General features: G+C 40.3%; 1 protein-coding gene across 1 annotated transcript; it reads right to left on the bottom strand.

The window, feature by feature from the left end:
• Positions 1 to 5,043: 5,043 nt before the first annotated feature.
• Positions 5,044 to 25,200, bottom strand: LOC143123393 (uncharacterized). The gene is made up of 11 exons (XM_076284775.1): positions 25,037 to 25,200; positions 21,735 to 21,839; positions 20,226 to 20,405; positions 19,097 to 19,167; positions 18,613 to 18,670; positions 15,339 to 15,477; positions 15,129 to 15,169; positions 13,920 to 14,019; positions 13,469 to 13,539; positions 7,488 to 7,671; positions 5,044 to 6,185 (listed from the first exon to the last, which is right to left on the bottom strand). Exons 1-11 carry the CDS (start codon positions 25,133 to 25,135, stop codon positions 5,335 to 5,337), a joined length of 1,899 nt encoding a protein of 632 aa, XP_076140890.1. The 5' UTR covers positions 25,136 to 25,200; the 3' UTR covers positions 5,044 to 5,334.
• Positions 25,201 to 26,896: the final 1,696 nt, after the last annotated feature.

Genomic DNA, 26,896 nt, shown 5'->3' with positions numbered 1-26,896 from the left:
TACAATAATCCAGATGTATGAAACTGTACATAAGAAGCAAACCGCGCAACCTTTCTTTGTACATCCCAATTAACGTGAAATTAAGCGCACATGAACAAGCATTATACTCCACCCTCTCTCCTCCCTCAATCACACTCATTTTAATATGCTAACTAGAAGGACGCTCGAGATTGCAGACCTCCGGAGACAATGGCCTATCCCACAATATTAATACGAATGAAAACTAATTTGTGGACCCATCCGTACTCGAACCTGCTCCAAAATGTAATGGAAATGGCAAGAAACGTACGTCTTTATTGTCTGTAATTAATAACAAAAAAAAACAGTAGTGGCAGAGGAGTGTGGCAGAGGGCTACTAGGGTCAGAGACCGTGGCAGATTCATTGGTCAGTCTGCATATAGTTGACAGGGTTTGCATAACGGGGTTTGGTGGGCATTTGGACCATTACAAAACAACTGCATTAATTAAAAAGTCATTAAGTCAATCGTGAACAAGTAAGAATCCACTCATCGCGCACTCGAAGTAGAATAAACAAAGTTGATCCAGGCCACCTTGCCACAACATTACAATTTCTGGATCATATTCCTATAATTTGCACACAAGTATAACATCAATGATGTGAATGCTTACTCAAGGAAAGTCAAAGTAGCCTATAGCAGTCAGTCACACTAAGGGAAATAGCTTAAATTTGCGCTTATTAGTCAGGCTTTAGTTATTCACTTTATATGATATGAGCAGTGTTGGGAACGTTACTTTAAAAAAGTAATTAGTTATAGTTCACTCACTACTTGTTCCAAAAAGTAACTGAGTTAGTAACTGAATTACTCTATGATAAGAGTAACTTATTACTAGGTAAAGTAACTATTTGTGTTACTGTTACAAAAAAAAAGTTGCTATATGTCAAAGAATTTGGATTTTTTTTAGCAGTTTTGAGCAGCCAGTTGAAATGAGTAGAACAGACAGGTGTTTGTAGGCTACATAACTTTTGATATTTATTAGATCGAGATAGATAGATAAATAGATATATAGATACTTTATTGATCCCCAAGGGGAAATTCAAGATATTGCACATCGACAGACCTACGGTTGACTTCAGCCTGTGTCATAGGTTTTTGTTGTGAGGCAGAAAGATCTAGCTTTTGCTGCTTGGAGGACTTTGCTCCGAGTCTTTCTTTACTAGTGGATGGCGAGCTATCATCTGTGGTGGAGGTATAGGTTTTTGGCCACTAGCTTTAGATGCGTGTGTGAGATGCTTCATTAACCCTTAGAACCCTAAGCTGTTTTAGGGCATTTTCACTACCTTTATTCATAAGGATGTATTCTGGTCAATGTAAGTGCCACACACACATATTATATATATTTTTTTCAGCAGAGTCTAGGCTATCCAGATCTGCCATCATTTCATGTATTAGTACTAGCATTGGTTTTATTTTGAATATTAAAGAATAAAAAAAAAAAGTCATATTATAAATGTTTTTATATTTTGACCTGTATTTGCATTTCATGTGTGTATAGGGCAGACTGTCCTGAAACGGGCAATATAATTGCCATGTTGGAGGGATACTCTGGGGCTGAGTAATTTACAGAAATATGTGGTGTGTGATTTACGGAAATAAATGCCATTTTTTATTTAGCGATGAAAAATGACCATTCTGCGCTCCATATCTGTGACACGAACTGATCTGACCTGACTTGACCCAAGTTGGCATGTGTGACTATGGTGTATGCACTCATGATGATTCTCAACTTTTTACTGCATTGCCATGAACAAAGTAAAGGCAAAAAAGGTGTTTCTTTGTTGAACAAATTGGGATGCAATGTGAGCCTTGAATTGGATGCCATGCAGGAATTTGCTAGGATCTCAAAACCGAATTATGAACATGTTTTGCCATAGAGAAACACACGATAGCGTTGGATTATAAACATGCTTTGCCACAAAAACAGACAAAAACGTGGGGTAAGTCCAGCTATATGAAGTTATTATTTTGCTGTCACTTCGTCTGTTTTATAACCCAGAAGGATGTATTTGGCATCAAATGATAGCTCTGTGTCTCCTCTTTCATCTGACATACGGGTCCGCGAGTAATTCAAACGAGAGTAATGGGTGTGCAGCGTTGGTTTGTGTACATGACGTTAATATTTTGCAGTCACTTTGTCTGTTTTTATAAGCCAGAAAGATCAATATCCATGGTACCAATGGATAGCCCTGTTTCCTCTTTTATCTGATATGCTTCCCATATCTATGCGATCACGGGTTCGCGAGTAATTCAAACGAGAGTAATGGGTGCGCAGGTGAACGCAGAGAAGTATAGACTGTAAATATGATGCAATTTGATTTAATTTCATGATTTTTTTAAATTTTCATACTTGATTGTAGTCTCTTTGGAAAGCCCCACTTCTTCTCTGTCATGCAATAAAGGTTACATCTTGTTGCGATGAACAGTCGCGGAGCAATGTAACAGAGAAGAAAGGGTGTGTGTTTTGACGCACTTTGCGTCAATCGGGTTCTAAGGGTTAAATTAGAGTTGCTTACAACGGATGTCGACAAAGTCTTCGCTCCTGGACATAATGTACAAATTACATGCACGTTCTTGCCTTGATGAATTTGAAGTAGTGCTTATATCTCCACCTTGAAAATGCCAACTTTTCGGATTGCTCCTGACCTCTGCTGTTTCGTCGAATTTAATTTAGCTGTTGCGTGTGTGTGTGTGGCACATGTGCTGGCAAGTGTGTAAAAACACTGGCTCTGATTGGCTATCATGGAACATGACTCTGCCTTAGCCAATCATAATCGCTTACGTCGTTATTAACCCACCTCCTCACTAGCTGTGAGTGTGCGTTCGGATTACACAGTTTATTCAATCAATGCATAGTAACGCACCGCATTTAACGTCCAGTAACGTTAACGGCGTTGTAACGACGGGGAAAGTAATTAGTTAGATTACCCCGTTAGTGAAAAAATAACGTCGTTACCTAACGCCGTTCTTTTAAACGGCGTTATTCCAAACACTGGATATGAGATATGAAGTGAAAACGCCCGGCAAATGTTCAAGGCATGCGCAAATGCGAGAAACTGACCTCATTCATCACAGGTTTGTAATTTGTAATAAACAGGTTCATAATCTGAAATGTTTAATAAGCCAGTCATTAACAATGTGTGTAATTAAATATAGGTGCTGTCTCAAAATATGTTTCACATTCCCTTTTAATTCTTGATATCTCTTGATAACACTATTGTCATTATAGATGTAGGCTGCTGCATTAGGGTTGCCACCTGTGTCTGACAAAAATCCTGGACATTTTGACCATCCAATCGACCTTTTTGTTTGTAAGCAACGGTGCCTTTCGCACATCTAACACAAGATAAAAACCGTCATTCTAAGCGACAATTGTATAGCTAAAATTAGTAAGAATGACAATTTCTAGTTATTTGTTTAGTTAATTGCTTTATTTAATAGCAGACCTTTATTATTTTGTTATATTTTCAACAGTTTTTAGTTGTGGACACCTGGGGGCAGTATTGAGAAAAAAGGGGGAATACATAATTAGGTTCTGCTTTTTTGCTTATGTGGAATAAACTTTCCTTTCTCTGTCTCTCCTTCAATTAAACTGAAATACACATTTTGCGCATCATGTACAAAAATCCGGGACATTCAGTGTCCAGGATTTTTATTTTTATTTTCCTGGACAGACCATGAAAATCCTGGACAATCAGGAAAATCCTGGACAGGTGGCAACCCTATGCTGCATAGCTTAGTAGTATTTGCGCATGTTGGGCCTAACACATTCAGCCATTTGGAACAAGAACACACCAGAATAGGCCTGTTTCGTAAGCAGGATATGTCCCACACACTCTCCGTCTCCACCTTACCATTTCTAATGAACCTCCACGGTGCGTGCCCCCACCACCACCACCCATGTTATGCTACGTCATTTTTGTAGAGCCAATAAGGCTGTGCATACGTTTATGGACGTAGGCACGCTTCAATTAAACTGAAATACACATTTTGCGCATCATGTACAAAAATCCGGGACATTCAGTGTCCAGGATTTTTATTTTTATTTTCCTGGACAGACCATGAAAATCCTGGACAATCAGGAAAATCCTGGACAGGTGGCAACCCTATGCTGCATAGCTTAGTAGTATTTGCGCATGTTGCATGCCCATTTGTCTAGAAAGATAGGCCTACTTCGAAATTTTGTCATTTTTAATAGCCCACATTTTACAATATGCTGTACAAATAAAGGCCTAGTCGTGATCAACTAATGTTGTTGCGCTGCATTGCGTCTAAGTGTCGCCAACTGACGATACACATTGGAAATGTGTGTACGACACACATATAGTTGCCGTGGAGAAAATTCTCAGGCTCATTTACTCTTGATACAGCCGACCGTGAGCGTTAAAGATGGCGTACGCAACATTTTTGTACTTTGTACATGAGGCCCCTGGTCTTCTTAATTATTCCCCTTTCACATATAAGGCTGCTTATATCATGTATTGATGAAGATCTATTGACAAAGAACAAACTAGTAGAATTAATAGGCCAAGTTATGAGATAAGGAGCCAAAACCTTTCCCCCAGTATAAGCTACTTGTCAATTTTGAGATTTTGGTTTGATCATCTTTTTTTGGAATACCCTCTGTTTGCATCTGTAAACTACATTTCTCCTGAACGCACAAAACAAGCTTATCTATTTATTAAAACTTAAGGTTATCAGGGGAAATTATGTAAGTAATGAAGTCCCATGGTGATATATTCAAGGTTTTGTGAATATACCTGTGGGCCTAACACATTCAGCCATTTGGAACAAGAACACACCAGAATAGGCCTGTTTCGTAAGCAGGATATGATGGCCGCATTCCTACACTTATAAAATGCAATTCAATGCGGAAGTAATCCAAGTATTCAGAATACGTTACTCAGATTGAGTAACGTAACAGAATACGCTACAAATGACATTTTTGGGCATGTATTCTGTAACGGAATACGTTTTGAAAGTATCTTTCCCAACACTGATCATAATCAAGAACCAGAACTATCAGTTTCAGAACAGTAATTTTATTCCAACTGAGTCATGAATCCAATTGTAATTGGATTAGATGTGCCCAGGTAAACACACCTGCTTTTAAAATGTGAACAAGCTTTTACATTCTCTTTTCACTGCAACTCTGGTGCGGCCTCTCTCCTGTGTGAATGCACTGATGTCTTTTGAATTATTTTATTTGACTGAAACGTTTGCCACACTGAGTGCATTGGTGCGGCCTCTCTCCTGTGTGAATGTGCTGGTGTCTTTTGAGATTTCCATTTACATTGAAACTCTTGCCACACTTAGTTCATTTATACGGCCTCTCTCCAGTATGCATTCGTTGGTGAACTTTGAGAGCTCCCGCTTGACTGAAACTCTTGCCACACTGACTGCATTTATACGGCCTCTCTCCAGTATGCATTCGTTGGTGAACTTTGAGAGCTCCCGCTTGACTGAAACTCTTGCCACACCGAGTGCATTTATACGGCCTCTCTCCAGTATGCATTCGTTGGTGAACTTTGAGAGCTCCCGCTTGACTGAAACTCTTGCCACACTGACTGCATTTATACGGCCTCTCTCCAGTATGCATTCGTTGGTGTCTTTTGAGATGTCCCTTTTGAAAAAAACTCTTGCCACACTGAGTGCATTTATACGGCATCTCTCCAGTATGCATTCGTTGGTGATCTTTGAGATGTACCTTTTGAAAAAAACTCTTGCCACACTGAGTGCATTTATACGGCCTCTCTCCGGTGTGTACTCGCTGGTGAACTTTGAGATTTCCTACTACACTGAAACTGTTGCCACACTGAGTGCATTTGTACGGCCTCTCTCCAGTATGCATTCGTTGGTGATCTTTGAGATGTCCTACTGCACTGAAACTCTTGCCACACTGAGTGCATTTGTACGGCCTCTCTCCGGTGTGTACTCGCTGGTGAACTCTGAGATTTCCAGCATGACTGAAACTTTTGCCGCACAGTTTACAGCAGTGTAGCTTCTCTCTTGTGTGAGTGTAATTACACAACTTGAGCTGGGAGCTGTGTTTACGCAGAGGACGGGACAATCTTCCAGACTCCTTCGGCTCTTTTTGCAGGGTCCAGCTGGACGTGGGACTCTCTGAAGGGGCCATGGAGGATGAAGTGCATAATCCTGTCCGTTTCACTGGGAAAACACAACACATTAAATAAGCCATGAAATAGATCCATACCAGGGTTTTCATGGTTTCCTTTTCTCATGCTGGTCCGATGTCCGGATATATATCTGAAGATGTACTAGTCATGTTTTAATAAACGTCTGTCATAAATGGAATGGAAAATGGAATAAATAATTCATAAATGGAATGGAAATGGAATCAAATGTGTGTACACGTCTGTACTTACCTATGTTTACAAATAAATTAAGTCCTCAAATCAATGTGACTGTGTGACCCACTAATTATAGTGGATGGAATCCACTATTATGATATCTCCTGGCTTCTTCTTTTTACCTTTTCTTTTTACCTTTTCAAAAATGAATGCGGCTATAATCGCTTAACGTACAGACTTGTTGAAATAACCGTTGTGTAGGTCTGGAATTGGCCAAGAGTAATCTTTTTAGATTTTTTGAAAAGTTTATAATTTTTGAGAAATAGGGGATTAAAATGTTTTCTCTCTATGACATCACAAAGGGGGCTCATTTAGAAGGGTCGTAAAGTAATCAGGTGTGGGTCCACCTGCAACGTCAGCTTCTAAGCATACAATCTGGCGCTCCCTAAACTACACATCCTATGACTAATCGCTTTCGACCACACTGCTTTCAAGCATATCTCAATTCTTTTCAAGAAAGTTTACATTCTTGGCGTCTGCTTCATCCAACAAACTATGACGAAACGGACATTTTCCTACCACACCCAAAGTAAGTTACAATTAATTTGTGTTTTTTATTCGAATGGATTGTGTGAAGTCTGTTTTTAACGACTTGGCTAGTTAATCAAGTAAGCAACCAAGCTGGCTTTACCTGTCATCGATTAGCAACAAACTCATAGCTGCTACGTATAGAGAGGACGTTAGGTTTAACTCTAGCTAGTTTGATAAGATTGGTATTACGTCGAGTAAGTTCATAACTTGATTAAGCGATAACCGAGGATTTAGTAGGACGTCAGGTATGTTTCTAGGTTCGCAGTTGTGTGCAGTGGTGGCGGTAGTGTTAGCAGCTAAGTAATAATTAGCTTCACACTCAAATTGTCAGCCACCTTTCCTAGCGATAGCTGGCCTGACAAGGGAAATGGCCTTCTATGGCAGTCACTGGCAGAAACTTAGCCTTCGTTTTGAACTACATTTGTATGAGTGGTAGGTTGTGGTGTAAAATTACTTGATTGTAGGCTTATTCTATTTTCAGAAAATAGCATAATTCGCACAAAGTGAACCACCACTTTTGATATAGACTAACAATGAAGTGAAATTTTTCTTTTTTGAATTATCTTACGACTCTTCTGCTGTTCTCCTTCTCTGTTCTTCTCTGTCCCATGCTGTCCTGTCCTGCAGCAGTCCACCAACTTCACGGACACCCTGCTTAATTGGACCAGATGCAGGGGGTCTGCAAGGGAGAGGGTGGATGAGGCAGCTTCAGAGCTGAACACTGGAGCCAAGTGGGATTCATCCTCCTCTTCCTAACACACACAGAAGGAGAAAAAGAGGTAACTTGAGCCAGTTGGTTAAATGCAGCACCTTACTGTTAGCATTAGGTTGTCTGATAACTGGCCCCTAACTCATCCTAAATAAATACTTCAGACATGTACTGTATTCATCTTACATACAGTACCCTCCAATATTATTGGCACCCCATGCTAAAGTTGACTAAAATCTGGTATAAAAAATAATCTGTTGGTGATTTATTGTAATCTCACAATAAAAACAAATAGGAAAAATCCAACCTTGAAGGGAAGCCTGTTTTTAGTCAACATTACCAAAGGTGCCAATAATTCTGGAGGGTACTGTAAATACCTCAAATGTAGCCCAGCTTGTATCTCTACTGGTTAGCACTCTGGACTTGTAACCGGAGGGTTGCCGGTTCGAGCCCCGACCAGTGGGCCACGGCTGAAGTGCCCTTGAGCAAGGCACCTAACCCCTCACTGCTCCCCGAGCGCCGCCATTGTAGCAGGCAGCTCACTGCGCCGGGATTAGTGTGTGCTTCACCTCACTGTGTGTTCACTGTGTGCTGTTTGTGTTTCACTAATTCACCATTGGGTTAAATGCAGAGACCAAATTTCCCTCACGGGATCAAAAAAGTATATATACTTATAGTTATACTTACACTATCTGTCACATTGCCGATTGTGGAGAACTAACTCCTGTCGTGCCCAACACTATACAACTCCTCCATTTTTTTAACAAAAACATGTTGCTCACAATTATTGGCACACCTGCTTATAATACCTTCTTAATAGAGATGCACCGATTGCAATTTTCTGGGCCGATACCGATATCCGATTTTTCATAGAGTTTGACCTGCCGATACCGATTTTAGCCGATTCCGATTTCATTTCTTCTAACCATTTTACAGCACACACACAAATAGTTATTTTCTATCTTTTCTTTGATAGAGCATGTTAATATAGGCATGTAATCAACTTATCAATAATGAAATGGCTGTTAAAAAATGGAACCGGTGAGCAGACAGATTCTTCTTCAAGTCTAACTTCAGCTGCAGTATCAAATTATGGATTAAGTTAAGTTATGGAACACCCATTTTATTCTTCTCACATCCAATATCCAACTAAAGATATAAGAACAATTTTCATGATAGGCCTACATTTGAACATGCTACCATGTCATATTTTCATATGCATTGATGAATTTATGGGAGGGCGAGGGAAAAATGGTAGTAGCCTAGGCTATCACGCAATCAACAGGGGAGAAGTGCTAATAGCGATTAGGTGCTCCACCATATATGAAAACAGTGCACGTCTGTTTTGCGGTGAAAAAATTAAATCCAAATTCCGGTTAAATGCATCAATTAGGCTAAATAAACTTTCAGAGACGGCTGATTCAGTATTCAGAGCATCAATTTTCTTCATTGTAGGCTACTATGTCAAAAGCAACTTTTTTTGCCTTTCTAATAGGCTATCGTTTGTTCACTTCACGACATCCACTTCTCAATCTGCTAGACTAGGGTATTTTAAGGCATAGCCTTAGTCTACGTGCAGTAAATACTTTGAGTATTTTTTTTTTAAGTGGAGTAGAACTACTAGGGCTACTGTCCCTGCTTGTTGACATCTTATTATGTAGCCTATGATCGCTAAACTTTGATTATTTTTAATGTCGCAATCGGTTATCTCTGTTCAGCTGTGGGCACGCAATTAGCGGCAGTGACGGGCGGTGATGAGCGATGTTTACGTAGCCTAATGAAGTGACAGCTTAGTACATTCCACGCAGTAGGCCAATGGCAAAGCACAGCGTTTGCTGCATAGAAAAACTCAGTAGCCTATTAGCGCTTTCTTTGTAGCCCTACATCCAGCCCTGAGTGTTGGTTGCTAGCTTCTTCAAACTTTGCAAACTCTGGGTGTTGTTACAATTGCGGCGCACGAGTGCATTTGACCGGCATAAAATCGGCATGTCTCAGACTGACCGGCAGGTCGCCGGTCATGGCCGATCACGTGAAAATCGGCCGATTCCGGTCACCAGCCGATCTATCGGTGCATCTCTACTTCTTAAGCCTCCCTTTTCCAATAAAACAGCTTGTAATATTCACCTATGACACCCCATAGAGTTGGAGAATACAAAGCAAGAGATTTAAGACTGTTGGTCTTTACAAAATTTCCAGGGGGCTGAGATGGCAATGGCCGAAGCTTGATTTTGCATTCAGTAAACCATATTTGTTTTGATCTGGACGTTTGTTGTGGTTCATTGACCTGATATATGATCCAATCATGACCAACGTTTAGTATCTTGGCAGAGATTGACAGATTTTGTTTAAAACATTTTCAGGTTTTTCATGTTGTTTGTGATACCAGGCACTTTAATTAGATTCCCAAGGCCTTTGAGAATAATAACAGCCCCACAATAGCACAGCCTGTCCACCATAATTCTCATTAAGCATGGGGTTCTTTTCAGTAAAGTCATTCTTCTATGTATGCCAAACACACCTAAAGTGTTCCTAGCCAAAGAGCGCACTTCCAGACAAAGTCACTGTACCATTCGGTGACTCCTGCCATTTACATTGGTAATTAAAGGACTGGACAGGCGTTTACCTAGCATGCACTCTAAATAAGCTAGCAGTGAGGTCACTTTTGAAGATTGTAACTCTCCAATAGTGGTCCTTATGGAATTTTTTGCCTATCTTATCATCCTCCATACTGTAAATGGGGGAGAGATAACCATGGGTCTTTGTCCAAGTATGTTTGTCACATTTCCAGTTGATTAGAACCTTTTAATCATTGTTTAAACTGTAAATATATAGCCTGGGTGCTTAGTTGAGATGTGAACAAGGGAACATGTCACAATGCAACAGCGCTGTTTTCCCTTGATGAAAGTGAAACCACGAGTTTTCCCACATCTCAACTTAATCCCGCCCACAACATTTGAGGTCGGGAAGTTCGGTCTGGCATTGCTGCATTGTGGAGCAAGTATGCTCGCCCTAAATCAGGTGGACCAATCAAATTGGGCTTTACGATGATGGACAGGTGAGCAACAGCGCCTAGTCTATCACGTCGTCGTTCAAACATAAACTTAGATTAAGCTTATGTTTGAAACAAAAACACTGTGGCTAGAAGGATACATGGCTTTTAAGACCCCATATGGAAAATGCATATTATTTAATGAGGTTTTATCACTGAAAACGATGATTTTTGAAAACTTTGGCCAAAGTTGAGATGTGGGAAAACTCGTGGTTTCACTTTCATCAAGGGAAAACAGTGCTGTTGCATTGTGACATGTTCCCTCGTTCATTTGAAATCTCTGATTGACCACCTGTTCGAGGGATTTGCAACAGCCTTTCCCAGCTGTTTAACATGTTTGTAGCATATCAGTGTTGAACAGAATTATTTTTAAAAACAGAGGGGCTATAGGCTATCCGTTTTTCCCTAATAGCCTACCCTACTAGTCTTACGTATCTCTTATATTTCGCTAATGAGTGTTGTAGGCTATGAGTTATAGACGCCACTAACTTTTACAAAAGACCAGAAAACAAAGTTAAGGCATTTATGGAGAAGGATGGTTCGTGTGTTTTCTTCCTACACCTCACGGCAGGGCTCCAGACTAACTTTTTGCACTGGTTGCACTGGTGCGCCTAACTTTTTTTCTTAGGTGCACCAGCACAAAAGTTAGGTGCACCCAATTTTCAACCACATCGCATTTAACACCGCAGCAGGTTCACTTTTCTTCCTTAGTTATTGTCCTATATAGGTTGTCCTATGACTTATGATTTAAACTTCTACAAGAAAAGTAACTTAATGAAGTGTTGGTGCTTTAAGTGCTTCACTGAGCTGAAATTTAAACTTAAAACATCTCAAGATGAATTAAATAAAAACAGTGAGTAAGTTAACAGTGCACGCCTTTTAAGGGCTTCACACTGCACATCTCATGGCTCAATGTCTTACATACTATCCTTCATGATCTTTAGGCCATGCTCAATCTAAATGTGTCCATTCAATTCACCGTACACAATGACCACAGTTATACATGCAGAGAATATTCAGGCTTTAAATGTAGCAGCGATATTCGGTTTGCGCCAAATACCGGATTAAATTGATTGATGCCATCAGAATGAGTTTACACAACTCGCGCGCAAAACGAATATTGCTGTTGAAAACCGGGTTACTCCCTGCATGTAACTGCGGTCAATGACGCACTCCTTTTCGGCGATATCTGTATCTCTGTCGTTCGGGAAGGCCTTGTATGCATTGTTCGCAATTTTAAGACGTCTTTTCATCTGCAATGACTCCTATAAATTTGGTGCAAGTGGCATTCCTGTACGTCGGGTTTACGTTCAAACTATTTTTCTGGTGAATAATTATTTCGGACTGAACTTGGTGAAGGGAAGTTTCACTAGGCCTATCGTAGGCAACGATAAACTTGATCATCATCTCGGGCTAGTCTTATCGGTTTGCATTTTCAAATTTACACACAGGCACTGGGTCCCGCCCTTCACTATCTGTGATTTGTTTAAACCACGATATTGGCCAAATATGTGTCTGTTATTGAACCAAAGGTAGAGTTTCAATGCGGACACTTTTTCCTCTCTCGAATAGCTGGTCGCACCGGTGCGACCTCCGATTTTTTTTAGTTGCACTTTTGAAAAATTAGGTCGCATATGCGACCAAATTGGTCGCACTCTGGAGCCCTGCCTCACGGTAAGCTATTTCATTGCTCTGATTGGTTAGGTCTATCCAATTGAGTGCAGAGGCATTCCCCCCCTGTATCGGTTAAAACACGCCCCATAATTATGTCCCAATGGAGCAGTATCAGACTCATATTCTGACTAGAATTGAGTATGACTACGTCAGGCTAGTAAATATAGGCATTTTCCTAGTTCCTAGTTTTTATAGACATTCACTGACTTACAAATGTCAACACAATTTCTTTTTATTTAAATTTAGTGTATTCTCTTGTCTTTCTGATGTTGAAAAATGACAAGACAATTTAGCATCTGTGTGACTTTATTTTCATACCTTAGTGAAAAACAAAGTAATGAACTACCTCTGAAAGTTCACAGACACTCTGATTAACTTAACAAAGTTAAAATTAGATAGGGAAATGCTTCTGTTAGATTTTGTATGTATGATTTTCTAGGGGTGCCAATAATTGTGTTTTCGTTAAAAAATATTTATTTCTTTATAAGATTTTCTTTTTTCTCAGAATACATTTTCTTCCCAGGCAAATTCAGCCAAGGTCACTTACAAGTTCATGCATCAGAATGCCTTCTTCTTCAGAGTTTTAGCTTGATGTAGTTCTTGCCTTAAAGGTACATTATGCAAGATTTTCATCTTTACAAAGCCAATTTGATGGTAAACTAACTTGTAATAGGGAAATTGTTCACCTAGCATAGCTATACAGCATAGACGTAGTGAGTCCCTACCGAGAAAACCAACCATGCAACAACCAAGAGCGGCACCCAACAAATCTCATGAGAATCGTGAAACATTACCTTATCAGTAGATCTAGCTCTTTGGAGATAGTTTTTGCCTGTTGCTAATTCTTCACCTCCACAACAAAAGCATTTGCATTGTGTATAGGGGATAAGTCACGAGAAGTTTGCTATTTACAATAGCAGAGTAACATATCAATACATTGCGACTCTAGAGGGAGCTCTACACTTGCCAAAAATACCTAAACCTGTATATTGTACCTTTTACTCATTTGATTTTACTGTAATATTAGTATGAGTTTGGCTAATTAAATAAAGATGTGATTTTAACAGTGGATAACTATACTAGACATTACAAATATCATAGACTTTCACCACTGTACCTGGACCTGTTCAGTTTTGATGTCTTCAGCTGAAGAGACAGGGTATTCTGCTCTGAGGACGGATTCTTCTACTGCAGACACAAACAAAGAAGACACTTAGTGTGAACAGACTACGCTTCCGTTTTGACAAAAATAGTTGGCCAGGGCGTTTTTTTTTTTTATTAACAGTTAAGGGAGTTTTTACTTCCATAATGTGCAATAATAATGAGTTAATGGTAGCTAACATGCTAGTTTTTGAAACCACTGCAATAAAGACACGTGCTGGCCAGAAAATTTGGGACAGGTCCAGTCTATCTACACAAATGAATATGATGATACATTTGAACTCTGACGTCATATTAGTCATATGTGTGTGTGTGTGTGTGTGTGTGTGTGTGTGTGTGTGTGTGTGTGTGTGTGTGTGTGTGTGTGTATGCATTTGTGTGTTGTGTATGTGTGTTGCTCTTTTCACCTATGCTCTCCTTGCCAGAGCCTCTCCGCTCCCCACATCCACTTTCACCATCTTCTTCTTTAACTGCAAGGACCAGACCACCACACGGCTCCTGCTGAGTCTGAGAAGTAAACAAAACCATCAGAGTGTGTGTGCTAGGGGTGGGCGATATATATCGTCTACGATAATATCGTGATTGTTGTTTTAACGATGTGCAATTTGACATTATCGAGTATTTAAATTACTTATGGGGAAAAAACACTCGAAATCACGCATTGAAGACTCATACATTCCCAGCAGGTGTATGTGGGAGAAGCCCCTGGCTGCAGCAGAGCAAGTGTCACGTGATCACTAGTGGGTCACAACATTGTCCCACGCACGCCTAATGTTTATTTTGTGCAGCGAGAGTAGCCTACTTGGGATTTTATGCGGCTACTTTTGTCAAGTATCTGTTCAAGTAGCATTTATGAGACAGTCACGTTTTTTCCTACACGGTATTATATGGAGAGAAAACATTAGCCTTTGAGTATTTTAATAGTCAGTTGTAAACAAAGAACTATTCTCAAGTAACTCTTTTGTAAATGGACTGAAGTAAATGTAAATATCTACGTTTACCGATTATGCTAACGTTAGCATCTCTATGGGATTTCTCATATACATTAGCCATAAGCTAACGCATTAGTTTCTATTCTGTAACTTGGAATGGTAGCCTCTGTAGCTAGTGCTCATAAACAAAACATAGAAGGAAATAACTGATATGTACTCTGTTGGTCTGCTTAGTTTTACAGTGAATCCTATGTAAAGGTTTGAAAGGAACTTTAGCCTCAGACTTTCTCTTGGGAAACTGTTAGGCCTATTCATCTTCTCTAATGTAGCTGGCTAGACCATGTCATTGCCACACACCCAAGTGGGGGCAGAATTGGAAATGTGTCATAGAGTGACAATGCATTGGTTGATTTGGTTAAAAAGTCACAGGTTAGGTTATTGGTTATTATTGTAATGATGCTATTCATAAATAATTAGCGGTAAAGTAACTCAGACTTTAACAAAACATTTTTTTAAAGGATATCGACTAATTATCGTTATCATCAAAATCACAAAAAATATTGAGATATTATTTTTTGTCCATATCGCCCACCCCTAGTGTGCGCGTGTGATTGTGTGTGTGCCAAGCAAGCTGACACATATCCATGTGTTTGACATGATGTGTATATGTAACAAACACCGTACCTGGAACAGCTCTGATCTGGGGTCAGTTATCTCTAACGTTACTGCAAAAGCAGAAAAAAAGGAAACGTATTCACATTTAATCCTCCAGCATAATAGAGTACAATTGTGTTGCACTCAGTGGATATTCAACACAGGACATTAGTGTGTGTGTTGTGTGTGTGTGTGTGTGTGTGTGTGTGTGTGTGTGTGTGTGTGTGTGTGTCTGCTTACCAGACTGACTGGACTCTCCATGGCCATAATCCTCCTCCTCCTGTTCCTCATTCTCCTCTTCCTCAGCCTCTTCTTCTTCTTTAATGCAAGAGACTGGAGCCTCAAACAGCTTCTGACCCTCAGGAGAGACCATCTCACTCTGAACACGAGACGAGTACGAGACAAGCCCATCAAAATTGAGTGTTAATAGGTGAACATGATGAGTCCGAGACAAGCCCATCAAAATTGAGTGTTAATAGGTGAACACGAGACGAGTATGAGACAAGCCCATCAAAATTGAGTGTTAATAGGTGAACACGAGACGAGTACGAGACAAGCCCATCAAAATTGAGTGTTAATAGGTGAACATGATGAGTCCGAGACAAGCCCATCAAAATTGAGTGTTAATAGGTGAACACGAGACGAGTACGAGACAAGCCCATCAAAATTGAGTGTTAATAGGTGAACACGAGACGAGTACGAGACAAGCCCATCAAAATTGAGTGTTAATAGGTGTGAGTGAGCGGGTGGTTAAAGGTACACTATGCAATATTTTCACCTCAAAGGATAATTCCAGTATTTAGTACTTTGAGTCCCTTTTCTGGTTTGTTTTGGATGAACTAGAGTGGTGGAAACCGAAATTTTGACAATGGGTCCTGTCTCGACTTTCTGACTCGTTTTGAATCGCCTTTGACTGTTTCAGAGTGCCTGGCTATGGGCATGCACAAACATGTCCTTAAAACAACCCTTAACGACTACCACAACGTTGCTGAATGTATGTTCAGGCATGAAAACGGGTCAGGGGTGAAAAAGGTGAGAAGGGCGCGCAAAGAGGGAAATGGCCGTTTCATAGCAAAACAAGCGCGAGTGACATTGTTGCCAATAGTGCATAGCTTCCATGGAGTATGAAGTTGCCTAAAACCAGAGATTTATAAAGAAAACAAACTACAAAATGACTAATTTTTACAAAAAAATACCTTTATTTCTTGTTTTTGGCTTGGGCCAAAGTGTGAAGGGGCCCGCTTGCGCTGTTTGGCAACATGCTTCAGTCTGGCCCTCCTCTCCTCCTCAGTAATCTACATGAGTGCCTTTTTTTCTTTCTTTCTTTCTTTCTTTCTTTCTTTCTTTGTGGCTGAAGATTTCATAGGCCTAAAGGACACTTCATTGTAGACTATTAGAATAAGTCTGAATAAGATAAGTCTAAAGAATATTTGTTGGACCAAACCAGGTAATAAATAAACTTGGGTAGAGTAGGCTTTAATTTGTAAAATTGGTTTGAAATGTTTTAACCTTCAGCCTTGGCTACATACAGATTGTGGCATTGTGCTAGTGTGTTTAACCAACCAATAAAGTTGTGTGAACAGTGTTCACATGTTAAACTGTACCCTGTAGACACAGGACAGTGATCTGAATAGGTTACTGAACGTTTCTTAAAAGACAGCATTACCATGTCAAACACTGCTTTTGTCTCTGAACTCGACAAAACGCACCAGCCCAGTTTAGGAGCTTTTAATTCAACTATTTAGTTATTCACATTTTTTTGTCCCTTTGCTATAGGCGACTGATACAGTATGCCTATTTGCTTCACGATTTTGTCGCTATTCGCGATGCGTCCGCGGCAAAAATTAGCTTCCACTGTTTAATAGGCTAAATGCATAGGGGCTGCATTCACATATTCCTTGCTGGATCAGACAAGTTTGTAATGGGGCTCTGACAACGCATCAAGATGCGTTCCCGTCTGCGCATGGTTTGTAAACTCAGTTGTAACTTAAAGGAGAAGTTCGGTGTGAAATTGACCTTAGCTGTACTGAAAGATGTTGCTGAGTACTTACATGTGTCCAATAGGCACCTTCGCTCACCCCCTAGCATTCCGAATTACGCCGTTTTTAGCCGAGTAGCTGTGGGGGGCATAGCGTAGCCAACATCTTTCAGTACAGTTAAGATCAATTTCACACCGAACTTCTCCTTTAATAGGCCTACCCCCCCCCCCCCCCCCCCCAACCCCACAATATTTTCTCATCAGATCTGCGCAAACCACTTAAGTCCCCCATTTTGGATTCAAAATGGCGAATTTCGCCGAAAGGTGAGGAGTTGTCATGCCTGTATGCTATTTCAGGTTAGTTTGCAACAATGTACACGTTTAACCAAAGTCCTTAGCTTCTACCAAGCTAGCGAAGATCACTAGCCATTCCCATTTCACTTTCAGTTTACTGTGCTAACGTTAGCTAACTAGCTCAGTTATCAGGGAAAATTAAATGATTTATTCCATGTCCGAAAGTGTGTTTCATTGGCATCACACACAAGCAATGACAAAAGAAAACAGTTAATGTTTTGACACACCTATTTAAGAGTCCGGAACTAGGGCCGTCATCTAGGTAGATTTGCAACGAGATGAACTGCGACTAGATATGGTAATGTTAAATGCTTTGCGACGGCTGGCAACGACGTGCGCCATTTAATTTACACAGCTGCAACTCCTTCTGCGACGGTTTCGTCTCGATGCGGATCTTTGGTGTGAATTGGGTGTTATGTTTTTGATGTGCAACGGCTACCGTAGTTCTATTAGGTTGCAATATAATCCCTAAACACTAGATGGGAGAAGTTCTTACACATGGGACCTTTAAGTTCAGTTGAAAAGGACTTGTCATATTGAGAAATATGCACCAGTGCATGAGCAAAATGTAGCCTAGGCCTTCAACACATTTTAATGAAGTGCATAAAGTGCGTGGCGGGCCGTAGTTTGCCCACCTCTGTTGTAGATCATAGCAATACCTGAAGTGCTTTGAGGATCATTTAATTCCATGTCTATTGAGTCAACTTTTTAAAAAGTAAAAAATGGGCCTTTCAGCCAATCGGGAGTTTTTTTTTTTATTTTAAAAAATGTGTCATTCACAGCTGTGTTGCTGTTATCTGTTATATAGTTATCTCTATGACCTCAGCAGGAGGACCAGGCAGAAGCCCACTAGGAAGTGTCTGTGCTGGGAAATGTTGTTGGTCTGTGCCAGTCTGAGGACAAGAAAGGGTCATGAATAGAAAGCAGCCAAAGAGAATCGTTGATAACAGCACAAGTGACGGTGTAAAAAAAATAAAAATAAAAAAAACATTTGGCGGCACACCATGAACGCAATTAAAAAAAAAAATAACATGTTATGGTCCATAATCTCATCGCGATTAACATGTGATTAACACTGACAGCAAGTGTGTGTGTGTGTGTGTGTGTGTGTGTGTATGTGCTTGTTAATGTGTGTGTGTGTGTTAGTATACTATGTGCACGTTTGTGTATGTGTGCGTGTACCTTAACCTGGAGTTGTCTCTCAACACCCTGCAGCCATTCTTGCCCTTCCTGCAACACCCTGTAGGAGTCAGAAGAGATCAAAGGCTACATAAGTTATAAACTAGATGTACCACATAGCGGTACAAAATATGACTGCCACTCAGCTCTGCATATTCTCTCTGCAAAAATAAATCACGCATGTCAATATGTCTCCATCCCCTACTCTTGCAAGTCATCCTATGTGTATGTGAGCGAGTGTGTGTATGTATGTGTGTTTCTGCTGTTGTGGGTATGTGTGCTTCTGTGTTTGTCTATGTTAACTTATGAGTGTGTGTGTGTGTGTGTGTTTGCTGTTGTGGGTATGTGTGCTTCTGTCTTTGTCTATGTTAACTTATGAGTGTGTGTGTGTTTGTGTGTGTGCCATGTCCATGTGTGTGGAAGTCATGAATAACGGCAGTCATAACACCCCCCCACCATCTCTCTCTCTCTCTCTCTCTCACTGTACCTCTCTTTACGCTGCTGCGTCTGAAGCTGCTGACACAAGTCCCTCAGTTCATTCCTCAGTAAGACCACAGTCTGTAAACACACACACAAACACTGCTGAAATCTCCCAACAGATAAATACAGTCCAAAAATAAATAAATCAATAATAATTTTATAACTCTTTTGTTGCAGAGCTAAGTGCAACTTTTAAGAGTATAGAAGTAGGCTACTTTAAACAGGCTATTATACCTGCATAATGTTTGCGGTCATGAATAAATAATCAGAAATGCATCATTCTTTTCTTTTTATATCAGTAGTTTTTATATCACATAATAATTTATCTACTGTCCTGTCCTGTCAATGCACACTTACAATGCATGCAATTAGTAATTGGGGCAATTCCCCAGCAGTGGTAGCCTGGCTAGCGCCACCACTTCTCAATGAGACGTGGTCTGGGAACCAAACGTTCATTTTCTCGTATTTGAAAAAAAAAATGCCCAGATCCGTTTATTGGGTGCCACGGATGTCTATCAAATGCGTCTGTGCATAACTCATCCCCTATCTCAGGCAAAAATTTGCTCCATGGTCTCCAGGCTGCCTTAGCAGCTGAATCAAATCGCGCGCAAGGCAGCATGGGAACACCCAGGCTACAGCAGTGGCGTTTTCTCCCGGAGGCCAAGGGAAGCCAGGCTTCCCCTACCTCGTCCGACAATCGCTGTTATTGTAAATAAAACAATTTGTTCCATCATTTTACAGTTTTCTTCATTCTTGCTGTGCTGCCATCTCCCGTTTTCATGTAGTGTTTTGCAATGAGTGAAATTGTATTTAGTGAATGTGGTGACTGAATCACCTCAATTCGCCTTATTCACCAGGCGGCCATTACGAGGCTATAGGGTACACTTGCCATTACACCTCAGTCCAGCAGATGGTGGTGGTAATGCACTCCGTTTGCAAACTGCCAAAAAAAAACTCACTGAAGAAGAAGAACAGGCCAGTGAACCCTTCTTTCGGTGAGCTTTTTTTTAGCAGTTTGCAAACGGAGTGCATTACCACCACCATCTGCTGGACTGAGGTGTAATGGCAAGTGTACCCCTCAGCCTCGTAATGGCCGCCGGGTGAATAAGGCAATTTCCTCATACACACACACACACCTGGTTGGCTTGTGTAAGGGAGCGGTCTTTTTCCTCCAGGCGTTTCTGTAGTTCATCAATCTTCGCCTGCAGCTGGCGGTTTGACTCTGCCAGTTCTGTTAGACTCCGCCCAGTCTCCACATCCTTCTCCTCCAGACGACGAATCAATACACAAAGCTCCCGGTTTCGACCTACTGCATGCTGCACACACACACACACACACACACACTAATTAACATTCTGAAGAATTGCTTAGAGGGGTATTCCATCATCCTCGCTAATGAAGGCGGCGCCTAACAGAAATAGCTTGGCTTGAACTAGCGTAGACTTTCACTTGGGGCTGAAGCCGTTCCATTCACTGAAGTTAGCTGCATCTAGCCTTCGTTTATTCAAGCGAGGCTTAGGTCAGCTTCATGTCTACTCGTGCATGAGGTAGAAAAGTAGACACAAACAGTAGATTGACGAAAAGAGGATAGGTCATAAAATTAAGGCAATACTAGATGATTTCTGTTTGATTTACAAGCTTCATCTACAGCAGGGATCACCAAATGGCGGACCGCGGTCCGAGTCCGGACCGTGACGTGACGTGATCCTATTCGGACCCAGACCATAATAGGCTAATTTAGATTTTCACGTAAGATTTCAAAGCTGTGCTAAATGTTTCGTTGGTTAGGATAACAGCATTTACTTCAGGAGCTTCAGGAACCATCATTTTGCTTGCTGCTACGAGTCAGTGAGTAAAGCAGCCTACTATGGAGAAGAGACTGATAGCCTGAAACGAGCAAGGAGAGGAGACGGGACGAGAAACAATCAGATAAGTTATTTTCAAATCATCGATTGATTTTTGATTGATTAATTTAATTAAACTTGCTGATTAATGGGTTCAAGGAACCAGCTGGGGAATATCCATCTTTGTCTCAGCTCAAATTTTATTTTAAGTTCCCGTTAAGATCTTAAAAATAGCCAAGGCTACTCAGTTTTTCTCCCCAATTACTCTTATCTTGCCTTATTTCTCCTCATTTCGAATGTTGCCTTTTAGGCTACTTATTTTATTTCACATTAAACATTAGGCCTAGGCCTACAATCTTCTATTTCTTGAATTTCCCCTTGGGGATCAATTATGTATGTATGTATGTATGTATGTATGTATGTATGTATGTATCTATCTATCTATATATCTACAACTAGGCTCCATCCATCCATCCTAATATTATACATACATACATATAGCCTACATAGCCTAAACACGCAAGTTAAACATTATGATGCTCCGGACCTTTGCTTGAGGAAATTTTCCGTAACTGGACCTCGCTGAAGATTAATTGAATACCCCTGATCTACAGGATTTTCATCGAAAGTCATCAAATTGAAGATCAAGAGAAAAAAAATGAGATGGTTGCCTACATAAATTGGAGAATAATGAAAACATAAATTTAAACAACAATGAGTTTGAAATCAATTGTGAGTTTGATTGTCTTCACTCTTGTGTGTGTGTGTGTGTGTGTGTGTGTGTGTGTGTGTGTGTCTTACCTGCAATACTTGAGTGATAAACTGAGTTGCCTTCTCCAGGTCAGTGCAGGCTTGCTTGTGACTCATCATATCAACATGCTGCTGCTGACCACTTTCATCCATGATCTACACAGAGGACACAACAGCACTTCACGCACGGTCCATCAACTGACAACCATGCCAATAAGTAGACGTCCACACAAACTAGCCTAAAATGTTAAAATATAAATTTTCCATAAAGAGGAGACTAGGCCTAGAGTAGCCTATAAGGGCCAAACATTAAGAAAAAAAGAAATATTTTGTCATGACAAGATTAAACTTTAAATTTGAAATGTCCAGATTAAAGTAGACTTGTCGAAGTTGACATTTCAAATATAAATTTGACATAGCCCATCATGTCGACTTTAATCTCAACTGCTCCACAGCACACTGTGTTTCTGGGCTAAAAAAACAAAAAAAAAAACAAGGATTTCCTTGTTGCTAAACCCGATTTTGAAATAGTCAACTTCACCAAATCCTCTATACAAGGTATTTTGTTGCTGACTGACTGTCCGGACTCACTGGCAGCTAATGTCTCCAAACTAGTTTTGATGGACAAATCTAGAATAAAGACGAAATGTCGTATGTGATGATATAATTTTGGAAATTTCAACTTTAATCTCGACAGTAAAATCTGGACCATCAAGATAAAAGTCGACATGCTATTTCAACTTAATTGTCGAAATTTCGAGTTTAATGTCGACATGTCAAGATTAATTATTATATCATAATAGATAGTCAGTCATAGGTGACTCAATCAGGAATGGAAGTCGATTAAAAACCAAGAGGAGGTTAACTTTAACTTAATGACAAAATCGACACCCCCTTCCCCCTATAAAATTGGCTGTATCTTGGAAAGTATTGATCTTACATAAAATACATGTTTGTTAACCTGACTCCGCCAGATGGATTTGCTCCGCATATCCATCTGGGAACTTTTCATTGAAGAACTTTTGGGAAGGGGCGGAAATACTGGTTAGCTGATTGGATAAACCATCTGTCTATCACTACCTTTGTTAGTCATCGACGGGCCAAATCAACCAATTAGATATACAAAGTGTTCTTCTAATGCCTTCGTTTAACATACAATTAAGTTAGGTAACGTGACTAACGTTAAGACGTTAAGAATTTGTATGTGACATGAACCTAATCAACGACAATTCCCATCAAGTTTTCACGGTAGGCCCTACACTTCTGAAGAAAGTATATTCCTCCATTGTGAACTGGAATCAGCCGTGGAGGATGTCTGTCTTTCATTCCTCCCAGCTGCATGGCTGAGACTCATAGCTTCACAGCTTACCCAGGAATACTTTCTAATTTGAATAAAACTTGCGCGATAGCTATGCTCATCTCTGTGGATGCCGTCATGTTGTTCGTTGCGTCACACCTCAACCCGCCTCAAAGCCAACGCTGATTGGACGTTCGTTTGGTGAACTGCTCCAAATTCTCTTTAACGGAAAGCATAGATATATACACTAGATGTCGCCTTGACTACTGCTGTTCATTGGAACGAATGCGTCAATCGAGACGCCATCTTGCTTCAGTGATCCACTCCTCTATAATGCATTAGCGTCAATCTGGGCAAAGATCTAGCGAAAATAAAATCACCATAAATCGTCAAAATCTCAAGCAATTATCTAATTTTTTGGGTTGTTCCAACTGACAGGCATGTATTTATGGTTGAGTCTACAGAAAACTAAGCTTAAGACGATAATAAAGATACATTTTACCCGTCTAGCCCCATAGACTCCCATTCATTCTGCACTAGCTAGCGGCGGCCCCTAGAGGAACAATGAGTAAACTGCAACCAGGTTCGATACAATGAAAGTAAACAGGCTCTTCGTAGACAGGCTCTGGTTGAGGCCACATACCCCTCGTCTCGTTTACTCATGTAAGTTGTAATCTCACCAGAAGTTGCTGTAGATCTGTAGAACATTTACCTCTGCTACTACATAGGCTACGCCAGTCGTTACTTTTATAATCATGGGTCAGTGCCATGGGCAAACGAGATGTAGCTGAATTCATAAATGACAAAGCCATGAGAAAGGTGATTTTCTTACGTTTCAACAACAAAGAAGCCGATCTGCCATCATTGTGAGAAGTTCCCAAATTTGTCGCTAATCGCTAAAAAGGTTTTCTATCGCTGGGGATGGCCAAACGTCGCTAAATAGGTAACGCTGACAATACAGGAGAACTAGTTTAGCGATTCAGATCCCTGTACAAAGATGGCGGCGGTGTTGACGCATGCTGAGAAGCAGAAGGCGACATCTAGTGTATATATCTATGAACGGAAAGTATCCAGACTGATCTGCGAGTGAAACCCTGAAGCTCGCGAGATCAGGATGGTCTCACGAGGCTACATGTTTGTGTGTCTCCTGGGTAACATAGGTAGGCCTACACCTGGTAATTTTTTCAGAATTTTTTGAGACCTAAGTGCGTGGGCCCTGGTTGAATTGACGTGGAACGACCCAGATGTAGTATGTTGCCTGGGAGGCCGTAGAATGTGTGTTGTGATTTTGGAAGCACTAGGCTCAATGAGAGTGAAGCTATTGAATTGTATCCCCGATAAAAATATATTATAAATAGGGTGAGTCAGTTTTTCAATAATTAGGAGGTGTAGTAGCCTACATTGCTAGGGAGGCCCTAGCTGGGTGTTGTGATTTCGGAAGCACTAGGCTCAATAATAGTGAAGCTATTTTAAAATGTATCTTTGTAGGCCTATCCATTATCGGTTTTGCACTTTGTAGACGGTCCCTAGACGCTGGAAGCAGAATGCTCAAGGGACGTATTTTATTTATCTACATATGCTATACGGTGCTTTCGGATAAAACCGGGTTGTAGCTTGTTGTCTACCATACTACGGTTAGATATAGCTGTATATTATGTCATGAAAACGTTTCGCCTATGACTTAGGCTATTGAACCGCAAAACGCGAATCTTGCAAATCTGCCCATTTCTGTCTAACACTAAAAGTGAAAAATACGGTGCTCTTTGTTTCGCCGGTTTACTCATGGTTCCGACTCTCAATAGAAGATGTCTTTCAACTTCAACTTTAAGTTCGCCGTCAACGCACAACTCTAGGTTGAACTAATTGGAACCGGTGTTTTGGAGCCGACAGCTCAGGTTTAGTCGCCACAGGTTCAGACAACTCAGAGGTTAGCTTTTATCTCAAGGTTTGTTAAATCTGGAGATTTATATAGCCTAATCCCCAGAAGTTGTAGGCTACACCAACAGATACACCGTTAACTAATTTGTAGACTAGCCTACCTCAGTCAAACACTCACCTTACTTCGTACATCCCTCTGGTACCAATCGGTGTGTTTTAACTTTAAACCCTCGGGGCTCGAGGCAAAGCTCAGTGTATCGCCTGTCAGTTTCTGCATTATTTTGTGTACGAATGACCTCAGTTATCTTCTTTGACCAATGTTAAGGTTTCCATAGTTGAAAGGCGACAGACACGTGGATTTGTTTAGATGCTCTCTGAAGCTTCAGCGTCAGCGATTGACGCTTTCTTCTTCTTCTTTTTTTCTTTGGCGGTTGGCAAACAGCTTTTAGGTGCATTACCGCCACCTTCTGAATAGGAGTGTGGGTCTGAATACTACATCCCTCTAAATTCTATGGAATAAACCTGTTGTTTTCAAATATTGAAAAACACATCTAAAACATTGTTCCCCAGAATTTCTTTGCAGTATATCTGTTATGTCCAGACTTTTTTTTTTTCTTGTGCTAGCTGCTGTATAAGTGTCTGTCGTTCCTGTTGGAATTTAGGACACTGTACTATGACATGTTCTACGGTTGCTTGAATGCCACACTCACAGTAACCATCAGCATGCTTTCTCATTAGAACTAGTGTGCTGTTCAACCCTGTATGCCCATACCTCATTCTTGACACAATATCCTCCTCCTGTTTGGATTTACTATATCTACTTACCTATAGGCCTAGGCCAGTGTTTGCCAAGCCTTTTCAGACCAAGGACCACTTATCCAATAATAATAATTACTTTTTGCTCAGTCATAGTTGTAACATTCAGCTGTTTTTTAAGGCCTTAAAACATGCTGGGTGTCTTACCTGAGTAGGCCTAACTAGAGGATTATGTAGGAATGTATCTCAGTTAATTGCCATGCAGGAATGTATCTCAGTTAATTGCTCCATTATCACCTCTCTCAGTCTTATGTGAATAGGTAATTGATTATTGATTGTAACTGCTTTAGTCAGAGCTCATGTCACTGCGCATGTCCACCCCCCCCACACAGGCCACATGCTTTGTTTGGGTAAAGACCCTCCTATTGTTGGTTGATAGCTCTGTTCTGCTGTGTGAGTGTGTGTGAAAAGCCTTCATACCTTGCTTCCAAGTTTTGTTTCATCACAGTCCCTTTATACTATTTGAGTTTAGATTTTTCATACTTTAGTTTGATTTGATTTAATCGGTTTGATTCGATTTACCTTGATTCGATTTAATCTTCCATTTTAAAGTCATGATTCGATTCAATTTTCCATCTTTTAAAAATATATTACTATCAATGCATGTATTATATTGTTTACTTTTTTGTCCTATTTCCAGTTATGTTTTGCTGGGCTTTTATTTTAAAACCATTCCTACCAAGCTACTGAACAGAACAGGCATAAACATAGATGTGATTGCAGTAGCAACATGAAATCACACGGAATGATAATCTGATTTTCACAGAACACGCCGAGGAGACACAAAGCTAGTGTTTTAGTGTTCACAGAATATTACACTTTTATTGTGTGTTTTGTTGGACTCTGTCTAGAACTTCATTTGAATCAATTCAAATTTGAGCAGCCTATGTTAGTGTTAACTGATGTGAATGAATGAATTTGTGATTTCAGAGAAACAGGAAGAGGTTTTAGTTTGGTTGATGATTTGATTTCAAAGTTCAAGATTTGTGATGTCATTTCTGTTTGTCTTCAAACCGAGATTGTGACACCTCTAGTAGGGGTTATTGCGTTTAGAAAACGGTTCCGTTTACTACATAACCCTGTCTAGATTTCATAACATTTAACCAAAGCAACAGTTCGTTAAGAAAGAAACGTTGAGATGTAGAAACTCTTGACTTTTGATTCAATTCGTAGCACAGTAATATAGAATGAAATGTGGTGAACATGGGGGGTTGCAGTTTTG

The sequence above is a fragment of the Alosa pseudoharengus genome, unplaced genomic scaffold, assembly GCF_046254945.1.
Source record: "Alosa pseudoharengus isolate Yale_2024_CS ecotype anadromous, Long Island Sound unplaced genomic scaffold, YU_APseudo_1.1 YU_APseudo_1.1_scf_1, whole genome shotgun sequence".
Lineage (NCBI taxonomy): Eukaryota > Metazoa > Chordata > Actinopteri > Clupeiformes > Clupeidae > Alosa > Alosa pseudoharengus.
Note: the sequence above shows the minus strand (reverse complement) of the source record. Positions and strands in the feature narration are given on the sequence as shown.

What these genes read in the sequence shown, in the direction of transcription:
- LOC143123393 (XM_076284775.1), bottom strand. Translation starts at nt 25,135, where the DNA reads ATGCAGAAACTGACAGGCGATACACTGAGCTTTGCCTCGAGCCCCGAG. An exon ending in CCCTTACACAAGCCAACCAG is followed by an intron (nt 19,168 to 20,225) that starts GTGTGTGTGTGT and finishes GTGTGTTTACAG; the next exon opens with ACTGTGGTCTTACTGAGGAA. An exon ending in AGGAGAACAGCAGAAGAGTC is followed by an intron (nt 6,186 to 7,487) that starts GTAAGATAATTC and finishes GTGTTTTCCCAG; the next exon opens with TGAAACGGACAGGATTATGC.